Source organism: Sipha flava, unplaced genomic scaffold (genome assembly GCF_003268045.1).
Source record: "Sipha flava isolate LNK unplaced genomic scaffold, YSA_version1 35a_pilon_pilon, whole genome shotgun sequence".
NCBI lineage: Eukaryota > Metazoa > Arthropoda > Insecta > Hemiptera > Aphididae > Sipha > Sipha flava.
The window spans coordinates 3,424,551-3,438,026 of NW_020273058.1; the positions used below are offsets into that span (position 1 = coordinate 3,424,551).

The 13,476-nt window shown below is 26.2% G+C and overlaps 1 protein-coding gene across 1 annotated transcript; it reads right to left on the reverse strand.

Moving 5' to 3' along the window:
• Positions 1 to 11,006: 11,006 nt before the first annotated feature.
• On the reverse strand, positions 11,007 to 12,924 carry LOC112687668 (AKT-interacting protein-like). Its single transcript, XM_025560517.1, has 6 exons — positions 12,718 to 12,924; positions 12,470 to 12,645; positions 11,999 to 12,063; positions 11,636 to 11,927; positions 11,391 to 11,568; positions 11,007 to 11,179 (listed from the first exon to the last, which is right to left on the reverse strand). Exons 1-6 carry the CDS (start codon positions 12,718 to 12,720, stop codon positions 11,102 to 11,104), a joined length of 792 nt encoding a protein of 263 aa, XP_025416302.1. The 5' UTR covers positions 12,721 to 12,924; the 3' UTR covers positions 11,007 to 11,101.
• Positions 12,925 to 13,476: the final 552 nt, after the last annotated feature.

The window sequence follows — 13,476 nt, forward strand, 5'->3', positions numbered from 1 at the left end:
TACTACTACTACTACTACTACTACTACTACTACTACTACTACTACTAATACTACTAATACTACTAATACTACTAATACTACTCTACTACTACTCTTGTCTAGTGTCTACTACTAATTACTATCACTGCTGCTATTATTATTTAGCAGCGACGGTATTATACAGCTTAAATCATTACACCAACAAATTATAAACAGTCGAACCTCTATTTAACAAACTTGAAAGTTCTTTAAAAATAAATTCGTTGAATAGAAATTTCAATAAAAAAAAAAATACAATTGTTTTTAATTTAAAACGCATTTATACCCTATGAAAATTACAAGCAAATAATAACGTGTAATATGTATAAATAAAAATAAAATAAATACGTTTGAAGTATACGATTTTGCACCCTTACGCAATCAGCGCTCTTGGTCCTGGCACAATATGTGAGTTCGCCAGCTCTCCTTTAGTGGTGTTTGTACAACCATTCGACTATAGATTGAAAAAAAAAATATCGTAAATCCATATCACATGTAATATGGTAGTTTTAGTAATTTTTATCAAATGTACAATGACATTTTAAAAAAGTATTACATATTACAAATATTGACTCAGTTTTTATGTATTATAAACATTGGGAAATAAATAGGAAACTTTTTTCCATTAATTATTATAATATTTCGTCGAATGAAATATTCAAAATTATGTTACGAGGGGTATGACGTCCAGACGTTTAAAACATCCCACTTAGTTGCGCCACCACCGCAGTCCAACTATATATTGTATTTATAAAACTCTGCACATCGTTCACGTTCATGTGTAATATGTTTGATTTTTTTTATTTATTTATTTATTTATTTTTTTTTTTGGCCACAAATTTCGTGTCTTGTACGCGCGGGCGCGCGAGTATAATATTAGTCCCTTTTGTTATCTCGTTCATATAATCGAATTTTAGCGTTGGGACGATGTATTTTTAAGTTGTTAGCTAGTAAAAGTTGTAGGACGGCCAGCCAGAAATACAAAGCTGTCGCGCGGGGTTACGCTCGAAATAGATCGGAGCCCCGCGATGCATGTGTGTACGCACGTTTATACTTCGCACTGCTGCAGTAGGCGCTGCCGCTGTTGTTCTACTACCCCGCTACCGTGAGCCCGGCATCGCGTGAGACTTAATAGGTGCGCGGACTAAGTGCCGGTGTCGCGTCATCAGACCAACTACCTGTCGAGATTAACAATCGGATTGTGGATGAAAAAACCCCCGAAGGTGGAATAGGTTACCAAACATTTTTTTTAATATATTATTATGCACGGGTTGGAATGATTTGAGTAACAAGGGAATTATTACTTTACTTTAGACCCGACATTGCTTTTATAAAAAAACAAAACGCTGGGCTCCATATAAATAATATGGTATAATTAGTATGGGCATGGTTTTTGAAGAAAATAGTACGCATAATCAGTTCCCCTACGGTTCAACCACTGGTTCGATAACTCAGAATACGACGTTAAAAAAAATTTAAATAAAATTAGAATATAATCAAAAATAATATTTTCCGTCTTCGCTAATATATACTCCCTTTTTCGGCCATTTTTTATCATTGCACGTATATCTATTGTGTAAGCTATTCTGAAATGTAATTCTATTTGTGTAAATTGTTACTTCTGTTCGATTATCTCTAAAACTATCCAAATATACACGCTTGCAAAAATATAATTTTTCGTTTTATACGTAGAAACCATTCTAAAAAGCTGAAACTAAGTGTGATGTGCTAAAATTAAAATATAAAGCAAATAACAATTAAATTGATGCGGAATTTGAATGCTTTTTTTTATTCATATTATTTTATAATCAAGTTCTTTACATTTACTCGTTATACTTGTTATGCTATTATTGATGATATTTTAGAATTCATATTGTGTACTGAGCTACATCGATGCAATTTTATTATAATCGTGATTATACTGGGCATGGCCATTTTCGACCAAAAACGTACCCTTCCCTTTTCGATCGATTCACTTTTCGAAAAAATTTAAAATAGGCCGATTCCCTTTTCGATCAAAATAAAAATTTATATAATAAATTTAAAATAATAAAATAATGATGTACAATTTTTGTCAATACCTAATTATTAAAATATTAATATAAAAGAGCGATATTTTGTATCTATTTTTGATCTTTTATCGTAATTATTTGCTTTTTTTTTGAAAATCGGAACTTTCATTTTAAAAATTTTAGGACTTCGCTCGTTACGCCTACCGGCTCCACTCACAAACTCGAATGCCACTGCGTGGCACTTATCGGGGTGATGAGGCTTCTCCCCAAGGGGAATTATAGTCTAAGGCTAACCTAGTTTTTATACAAATCTTTATACTGTTGCAAATGGGATTATGCTCTATATGTGAACCTAAAACCTCACTACGTAAGTAAAACCCTGAATCGTCATTAATATATTGTAATAATATCCATCATAATCAAACATTGTATATCATTATTTTATTATTTTAAATTTATTATATATATTTTTGTTTTGGTCGAAAAGGGAATCGGCTTATTTTAAATTTGGTCGAAAAGTAAATCGGCCGAAAAGGGAAGAGTACGGTATTGGTCGAAAACAGACTTGCCCATTATGCCTATGATAATCAATTATAGGAAAAAAATGGTTTCTGAAATAATTTTTAGTATGTAAATAAAAAAAAAAAAGTAAGTTAAAATTATTTTTATACAATTTATTAATAATAAAGTCTAAAAAATGTCCATTCTGATCAAACATAAACTGAAGTCTAAGGTAAAATTAAGATGTAATAGATCACATTTTTATCTTATTATAAATTTAAAATATCAATTCACATTTCTTCTTTGTTATCAAATTACTGAAACTGTGATTAGACTTATTTACAAGTATACACAGATTAAGGATAAAATATAGAAATAGATTCTTACGAAACAATAAAAAGCAATTTTCCAACTTATTACTAAATAATACTAGTACCTAGATTTTATTCAATAGTTTTTTTTTCAAAATTTTTTGTCATTTCATTAGTATAAATTTTTATATCTTGTTGAGTCAATTTCGATTTTACCGAATAATGATTTTATTTGATCCAAGAACTTCAATTTTGTTGTTGCATCAGTTTAGTTTCCACGCTACATAACATTTTTGAAGTCTAAAAACATGTGTTGGGAGAATCACTGTCATGTGGGCTATAACAGTTGTTCAAAAACCAAACTTTGCCAAGATAAAGATAACATTATTATACGTGTTTGTATATAGGTATTTTAGGATGGCGTTAACATAATCATAGAGGTATATTCAAGGGCGGAACTAGGGGGTGGAAGATGGGGATTCATCCCCAGGCGTGAAATTTTAGAGGGTTTAATTTTTTAATAATTAATAACTAATTTGATATTTTTAATTTTGTTAAATACTGATATTAGGTTAAAACTCATTAAGTATGATTGTTTATTATTATTAGAAAAAAATTCTCGAGAAGAGAATTTGATTATTGGTCTATGATAGGGCGTAATTTTAACATTTTCCCCGGGCGTAAAAATTTCTAGTTCCACCTCTGGGTATATTAACTGTTAAAATATTAAGGTTTTTATAGGTCTTATAGTTTTTTCACTGTGCAATATAATGTTAAAATTGCCTATATAAAACTCCTTAAAATCGAATATGGTATAATTGTTGTCTATTAATTCCAAGCATATACTCATGATAAGATAAATTATAAAAAAGTAAACACAACATTTTTGTGTTGCAAACAAACATTGATGGAATTTGTGAATGCCTTAAAACTTTGAAGGTATTTTCATAATTATTTTAATAATATTAAAACTATTAGATATTATTTAAATCTTTTTGTTATTAAGCAAAATAAAAATGATAATTAATGGCGTTGGGATAAATAATAAAAAGTTTAATACAGTCGAGTCGCGATAGCTCGAAGTTGAAAGGGGATAAAAATTCATTTCGAGATATCTAATTAATTTATAGGGGAAGAATTTTTTAGGGGAATAAAACACAACTCGAGTTGTCAAGTTTTTCGAGTTATCGAGGTTCGAGTTATCGCGACTTGATTGTATATCTAATATGGTCATAGGCACAAATCGCAGGGCAAAGCGCAAACTGCTGAAACGTCAAAAATTTTAAAATTTGAATAAAGTACATGTTTTTAGCGAAATAGTATTTAAACATTATTATTATAGTAGGTATACTATAATAATAATAATAATATTCTTTATTACGGAATCAACTCCATTTACAATAATATTTATAATAACGGTATAGTATACTAATTAATAAATAATATATACTACAATAATTTAAAAATAACAATTTAAAAGTAATCTTTTTGATTTTAAATATAATTTAAGTATTGCAACACTAACAAAAATTAAAAATCAATATTAATGACATTACGAAAATATTTATGAAAATAATATAATAATTAATAAAAAAACATATTCAACATTAATTTAAAATTTTAAAAATAACAAGAATTATACAAGATTTGAATTATTTTCTTTTTTATTTTAAATGTCATCTGAGTGTATCTACATTAACATGATTAAGAATATCAATAACGGTTGCATTATCTACTACCATTAAAATGTTTATTGGGGAGGTTTCTAATATATTTTTTTTAATATTTTTTAAGTAGAACAAATCCTTAATTCACGTATTCATTGATGGTATTTTAAACTGACAAGGAATGGACAATTAATCGTACCAGTAATGAGTTTAAATAAAAATATATTTTGGGTGTTCCTTCTGTATTGTAAAGAATACATATTAAAAAAAAAACCAGAATACCATATATATCCCCTCTAGCAATGGTTCTCAACAAATTGTAGTTTCGATAATTTTGTTCATCAACTTTTTCACTGAAAGCTTGGTACCGTCACAGTATCGTGGAGGATTAATATTTCATATTATTCAATGAGCACGCCAAATTTTAATGTTAGAACGTGCGGTGACATTAATGCATTTTTTTTAAATAACAAAGCATTCAGCTTAATAATTGCTGATGTTTTAATTTTTTATTATTTAATTATTATTATTTGTTCTACACTGTTGTAAGATTTTTTTATTATCTTTGTACAATAATTTTGTTTTAAAAAAAAGATGTATTTAAATATTCAGCTCTCTATGTAACTACAAAACAGATATGCACGTAACACCATAAACCTTGTATTAAAATTAAGAATCAAAACACAATTTTGTATGTAACTTACGTCAACTATTCCAGGAAATATAGTATAAATTTAAATTATTAATAACAATATATTGTAACCAATATATTTCTGAAAAAAAAATGCAGGGAACCAATTCAACAATATATTACTGGGAGTCAATTCAAAGATACTTATGGATAAAATATTGATTATCTGTATTTGGTATTTGTCTTTAAATTTATAAGAGTATTTAAAAATCTTGAAACTTTGCATGAAATATAAATGAGCAGATATAAGAGAGATTGAAAACTTGAAAAATTTCTTTCAATTACCATTTTTCATAGAAGAATTTAATTATTAAAAATCTCTTAATTATAATGATTTTGATTATGATTACAGGGTGTATAATGAAGATGATATATTTTATTTGTCCATTGATTTTTTTATGTATTAATTATTTTAATGTTTTTGTAAAAGGTAAAATTATGATATTTTTATATAATATACAATTACTGAAATCTAAAGAAATATATATACATTTTTGAAGTGCAATAGAAAATGTTTATGTAGAAAAACTTTAATTACATTTTTTTATTTTTTTTTTATTTAATTGTGTCAATACAGCATAATATTTTTACAATGTCATTTAAGTTTAAATTTTACAATTAATATACAATCACATTTACAAATTTTTGGCGTGCTTATAAGTATTTTTATATGTGATTTATTTAAGGAAGAACAATTTTAATATAAATGCTGTATAACTTATATAGGTACCAATAAAAATTAATTTTTTTTTTAAATCAATATAAAATGAAAAATAATAAAATCTTGATTAAAAATTTAAATTTATAAGACTACGTTAGAACTTTCTTCGGCTGCTGAAGTGTTAGGGGAAATCTTAGTTGTGCTCAGTGAAAAATAAGAAATCTTCAGTTGTTTTGTCAGTGCGCTAAGAAATGAAAGAAATTTAACTTAAAGAAAAAATGGGAGATTTTTGATTATGAAATACTATAGTCGTAAAAAATATGTTAAATATGACCTAAAAAATTAAAAATTGAAAACTGAGTTAGATTGTATCTAAAATTTGATATGACTTAAAAATTGAAGAAAATAAAGTTGCGATAAGAAAAATCAAGACTGCGATAGAAAGATTATATTATATCTACTCATAAATTATTATTATTATCACGATTTTTATCCATCTAAGTATACTATTACTACATTATTTGGCTTTCGAGAATTTTGTTTATAATTTATGTAATTTAATATTATTCATTAGTTTATGTAATTTTTTTTTAACCTTAAAAACGTAAAAAAATAAATCATAAATTTTGTATTGATAATTTCAGTACATAAATGTTAAATGTTGCTTTGTTATTTTATTATTTTAAGTACCTACTTATAAGTTATAAATTTTACTCGCATATTGAAAAATATTTTTCAAAATTTAAAATTTACTTTATTTTATGGAAACGGAACTATTTAAAAATAAATATTAAGTACAACCACCATCCACCAACGTAATTGTCCAGAACTTAAAGCAATTATAATGTTATGTTAACCCTAATATCACAGCATCAGTGCCAAATTGTACCGTTCGTAAGCCATAATTGAATAGTTCTAAAAAAATATTTAGCCAGTATAAATAAAATGCAACATATTTTAAAATAAAATTTAACCATATACTAAATATTATATTTTAAAGTCTCTATAATAAACCGTGAACAAAATTTAATAATAGGAAATGGAAAATTATTGTATACACTGTGTAATTATTAGTAATTAAGTAATCGGTAGATGAATATTTAATTTTAATCAAAGCAACTTTAAAGATACGTACATAATTATTATCTATGATAATTCATATTACAGCAGTTATTTTCTGATCAAAACTAAAAACAAGAAATACAAAACTATTTATGATACAACTGTTCGTAATTTAAAATTGGAATGAATATTATACACAACCTATATTTTAGATTTAACAAAAAGTATTTTTGTGCCAAATGATTTAATCATATGATTGCCTCCTTTTAAGCCTATGAATACTACTCGATATTGTATATAAGATTGACATTTTAATTTGATAATAATAGTAGAGCACTATATAGTTGTTGTTTTGCCAACAAAAGCAGCCAATTCGGGGCTAAAAATGATCAAGAATCGGGTAAACGAGGCCGTAGCTTAATACCGTTATAAAATGTCGAAATTCATTTTTATCGTCAATTCACACTAAAAAATATTTGTATAAATATAAAGCGTTTCTATGATTAATGTCGTTACGTGTTGTAAATGTTGAAAAAAATGTAAGTGATAATTTATGACTGTTATAAAATGTTAAATTCTTCAGTCACATAATTTAAAAATTAACATAAAATTTACTATACTAATGTATGCTCTTACTATTTTATTGTCTGCAAAAAGTATTATTTACTTACGTTGTATTTTTTTTTTTACTCTTTGTTAATTTAAATCTGCGTTAGTGTCAGATCTCTAGGATTCTTCTAAATGTAAATGGAAAATGGGATTTTAACATATACATCCCCTCTAGCAATGGTTCTCAATAAATTGTAGTTTCGATAATGTTGTTCATCAACTTTTTCACTGTAAGCCTGGTACCATTACAGTATCGTGGTGGATTGAAATTTCTTATTATTCAATGAGCACGCCAAATTTTAATGTTAAAATGTGCGGTGGCATTAATTCATTTTTTTTTTTAATTCATTTTAATCCCATAGACGCACGTGCCATGGAAATAAATAATAAAAAATAATAATAACAAATTCAGGGATAATAAAATCTTTCGCACTAAATAATATTATTATAACAATCATCTATAAACAAAAATTTCCATCGTAAATCTCAAAATGTTTGTTTGAGCGACTCCCGGGGTTGGGCCTATCTTTTTTTATTTTTTTTGGGGGCTTATCTCCTACCCATAGGTCTAATATATTTCTGTACCAAATTTCGTCGCAATCGGTCCAGTAGTTTAGGAATGCATAGAGGACAAACAAATAAATAAACTAAGACGATTAATTTCATCTTTTGACAATGTAGATGAAACATTACTAAACCTTATTTAAGTTGAAAACTTGCTCTATTCAAAAAGTAATAAATTCAAAACAAACAAAAATTGATAATTTTTTTAATGTGAAATAAAGTATGTAATTTATTGGTATGTGTAAATGTAAATTTTAAGATAACATGTAATATGAAATAATAAAAATAAAATTTAATAATAAGTATATACTCGTACGTATTAGTATACTTGTAATAATAATAATATAATATAAATACAATCATAATAAAAAATTCATAATTTATGGACAATTTTTATTTGTCAATTTTTTGTTTTTCCCGCGTAAGACGAATTCTTGTTTTTCTACTTTTTTTTTACCTGGTCCTTTTGAAAGCGTCTTAAACGAATTCTACTGTATATAAAAAAACTATTGATGGGCATTATAGGTTTTTTTTTACAAAATTCATAATAATTAATCCTTTATAGACTGTAAACAGTGTATCTATATACATATATAAAATATGCTGCATTGTTAAAAAGGTTGAAAAGGTTTTACACCCTATATCATCAAAACAATTTATAATTATTAGAATAATAATGTATTTTAGTATTATAATTTAATATTATCTTAACCATCAGGTTTATTCATGAAAATAAATGCTTCTTATTATGTTGGGTTATGTTACCTATTACTACAGGCAAATAATAAAATAAAATATGGGGACGTCAATTTCCTTCATATTTTAACATAGGAATAGTAGCAAGTTTCTTGTGCTAATATGGTTAAAAACTTTTTAATTAGCTGTCCATCGGTGGTTTAATCAATAGTTTGGACGTACAATCCAGACGAATGTGCTTTTATTGCTACGTTGCACCGTGAGGTATTGACAAATAAACCATTATAAATACCTAAATAATTACTCTATTAACTTATAGAATATAAATTAAATCTAAAACCCGCTTTGCAATGAACTCGTTCATTAAAAAAAAAAAAAAATCGAGATAATCAAATGAGTAGTTTCAGAGGACATGCTTGATAAATATTCCATTTTCACATTTATATATATACACATATAGATAGATAGGTTCTTCTTTTTCTTTGGGGTTTATCAGCCATTAAGACCATCCCATTACACATCCAATTCTCCAGCTTTCTCCATTCAAAGCTCGTGCTTTCCAATCAGGTCCTCCATTCAGTGTAAACACGTCTATTTTTATCATTTCTTCTCACCTTAATCGAGGTCTCCCTAGTGGTCTTTACCAACTGGGTTCTCGCCCATAGTCATCCTTTTTATGTTTTTTTAGCTTCATCTAGCGTGTCCGGTCCACTGAATTCTTCGGTTTCTAATTGTATTTACTATTCTTTTCTTTTTTAAATACACTTTCCAATTCATTATTTTTTCATATTCTCCACTCAGCCGTTTCTCTGTTTTTCACTGGTCCAACAATTTTCCTTTCAAAGACCATAAATAAAGACCATAGATAATACTAGCTTATTTATCACCATAAAATCTGAATTTAGAATTTGTCGCATAAACTTAGAAGCTATTAAGTAATTAGTTTTAAAATCTGTAAATAAATGCTAAGAACAAGAGTTGACAAAAATTTTTTTTGTACTTATAACTTTTGTTTTACATGTAATCAAATGTAACTAGAAAATTGACGATAATTCCAATTAGGATTTTTTTTTTATTGGAATATAACTTTTATTCTTCTTCATGGTTGACTATAACATATTGTATGGTATCTAATAAATAAAAGCAGGGCTTGTAAGTTCATGCACTAAAAAACGCATAAATAAGTATGTAATAATGTATTAATATTTGATAAAATATGCATTTATATGCATTTAAAATCTTTAACTATGAACGAAAAAAATATATATATATGCATTTTTTTTTAAAATAATAAGTACTATCCATTCATATTTTTAAAATGTACATTTTATTTCTTCGATTACATTTTATTAAAATTATTAACATATGAACACACGTTGCGATGAAAATAAATTATAGATTATAATGCCCTCGTTAATAGGAAGAGGGTGGTTGGATGCGCATTAACATTGTTTCCGTGGTACTTATAAAATAGAGTCATACAAAAATAAAAATACTGGTAAAATACTAAAATTTTGTAAACATGTTCGGAAAAGTAAATAAGAATTAATTTAAGCATTTATTGATCTAATTTTTTTTCAACTTCCACGAAAAACGATTTTGCTGAATTTACATAAAACAATATGCACTAATAACTCGATAAAATCAACTATATGTCAAATAAGCCAATACACACAAAATATGCTCTATTAAACTTTAGATTTTTATTACCTATCATTGTTATGAAACAGATTTGTATCTCATTTAGGATGTTTTCCAATGTAGCAAAAAAAACTAGCAAATGCATGAACTTATGAGCCCTGCATATAAGATAAGATCAATAGATATTAAAAATTTGTACAGTTAAAATGTAGAATTCGAAATTCAGATAAGATGGTGGTGACTGCAGTGCCAGACTGGTTCGAATAGGCTAACATGTATCTTGTTTTAAAAGGCCTTAATTTTAAACATTTTCAATAGTGTAGAAGGCTTATATAATTGAAGTTTAATGTGCAATATTGTGTATACACTATAGGCCAGTATGGATTTGTAGGTATAGTATAAAGAACCCCCACAGGTCTCTGTTAAGTTATTTTACTCTTGAAACACAGTTTTTAAATTGTTAACTATCCAACTTTATATTTCTCAATTCGAGCATCGTGTACAACAGAAATAAAAACCTGTGTAAACGTGATATGGACATATATATATAAAGAAAACGTTCTATTAAGACACTTAATTTTAAATATTCATAATACTTTATTTACAACAAATATATTTTACAATTATAAATAAATATTAATACTTTAGGTAAGTTATTATCATCAGATTCATGTATTTGGTCGAGAAAATGGTTCTAAGGATCCAGGTTGTACCCAAGATAAAGGTTGATTTCTACTATCATTTTCCTAGTTAAGCAGATAAATATAATATATATTATTTAAACACAAATAATTAAAATAATAAAATAATATAAATATTTAAATATAATCATTAATAATAATGATATTAATGATTAACCATAAAAAATCAAGCAACGATAAATTTTACTGAAATTTCAAAATGATTTGAAAACAAAGTAAAATATAGGAAAATCATTTTTTTTATAAGAATACATACTTTTTGTTGTAACCATGAACGCCTAATTGTTCCATGAATTTCTTCATTAAAATGATCAAAATGTAAGTAATTTGGATCATTATTCTCAGAATGATTTGGTTGCTTATAAATATCAACTTGACTTTGTTCAACACAGTCTACACATTTTTTCATATATTTTTCATTATCTATTTTCAATCTATAAATGTACATATATTGATAAATTATCTACCCAAAATGTAAATTATTCTACAAATTATAATTACAATTCAGCGGCTTCTGGGTTTTCAGGAGTCTTAGTTCTAGGTATATCATAAAAACACTTTAAAACATGATCAATTACATGCCAAATACGGCTAACTCCTTTCTTCCATTCAGGAAAATGATTTTGAATACTCATTTCCCCAGTAACAGGGTTTACAAGAGGATGAAAAATAGGTGTTTCAATTATCACTTTAGGACAATTGCAATCAGGCCAATTGCTATCTATATGTATACGAAAACGGAAAACTCCATTTTTATAAGGTCCATACCTTGGAAAAATTACTCCATACCAAACTAATATTAAATGTAAAATATATATTATTAAAAAAATTTATAACAAAATGTATCATACAATATTTTCTTACTAAATGGAGTTTTTGCAGCTGGTATAACATAAACTCCAGGCAATAACTTTTTGCTCAAAATATTGCTGAAAATAGATAGCAAAAATTATAATATTGTTAAACTTGTATGAAAATAGTAATACAATATCTTCTTAGTAGTATTGACATTTTTATAATCACAAACCTAACCATATTATGTTAATTTTTTTAATTATATACACTATATATTTGAATATTATATACCATAATGTGAAAACATTCATATAGTAATTATTTATAGATAATGTTTAGATACTTTCTGAATTTAATGAAAATAATAAATATTATAGTTCAAATATTAGGGCTAATAATAATTTGTATTATATATCAATTTTAAATTTAATTACATACTAATAAATTTATATCAAGGTAAAATATTTCACAAGGATTTAAAAAAGGTTAATTTTATCTCCTAATTGTGCATATATATAGGCACATCAAATTATTACTTACAATTCAGACATGAGGGTATATTCTAGAAAGAAAGGAATATAACTTGCATTTATATAAGAGTTATTTCGATTGGCTGATTTGACTGCAATACCACTAACACCTGTAGTATCATTTCCGGGAGGCATAACACGACGAAATGAACCAGTACGATGAAAAACATCTTCATTATTTCCAGACTAAATAAAGATATCCAATAATATTAAAGAAAATAATAATTCGTTGAAATTCAATGTTAATATTTTACTTACCATTTTACCCTGATGAGGAAATATTTTTCGATTATGAACAAATTGAACCTAAGTATAATAATATGTTAATGAAAGTTGATTGTGTAGAAATTGTTTAGATACTTCTGTACTCTGTAGAGAATATTGATATATTATATAAAAGTCTAAAAAATATTATTATTAAAACTTTAAATATTCTGTTAGCACTAACGGAGTAAAATTGTTATTAGTTTAATACAAGGTGTATTGATATCAGATTGATAACAGGTATTATGGTTTAAGATAGTCTATCTCAAACTGAGTGAAGGACTGACATTTTTATCAAAACAGATTCGTCCTACACAGATTCATACTTGGGATGGGAAATATAATTCAGTTAAATTAATCGACTCTCTTAATTCAGTTCAGTTTATTGAATTTTTTTAGTGATTCCCTTCGAATCATTTATATATAATTTAAATTTAATTGAAATTATTGTTATACTGATAGTAATACCTACCTATTTAAATTAGTTAATTGTGTATCAGTTGTAAAGCAGATACTTATCAAATGTTTTAACGATTCATTTTTTTAAAATATGTTATATAAAAATGTGTAGATTTACAATTTATTTCAACATTTACGAAATATATATCCATTTGGTATAAACTAAAATATTATGTTGCTCATTGTATTAGCTATAACCAGTGGTTGAATTGGAAAAAAAAATAAAGGTGGACTCTAAATGTAGCTGAACAATTAGCGTTCCAAAGCAAATTAATCTAAAAAAAACCGTGGGGG

Coding starts and splice junctions, on each gene's coding strand:
- LOC112687668 (XM_025560517.1), bottom strand. Junction 11,569..11,635: donor AACCCAGAAGCCGCTGAATT/GTAATTATAATT, acceptor GTACATTTATAG/ATTGAAAATAGATAATGAAA. Junction 11,180..11,390: donor GTTCATGGTTACAACAAAAA/GTATGTATTCTT, acceptor CTGCTTAACTAG/GAAAATGATAGTAGAAATCA.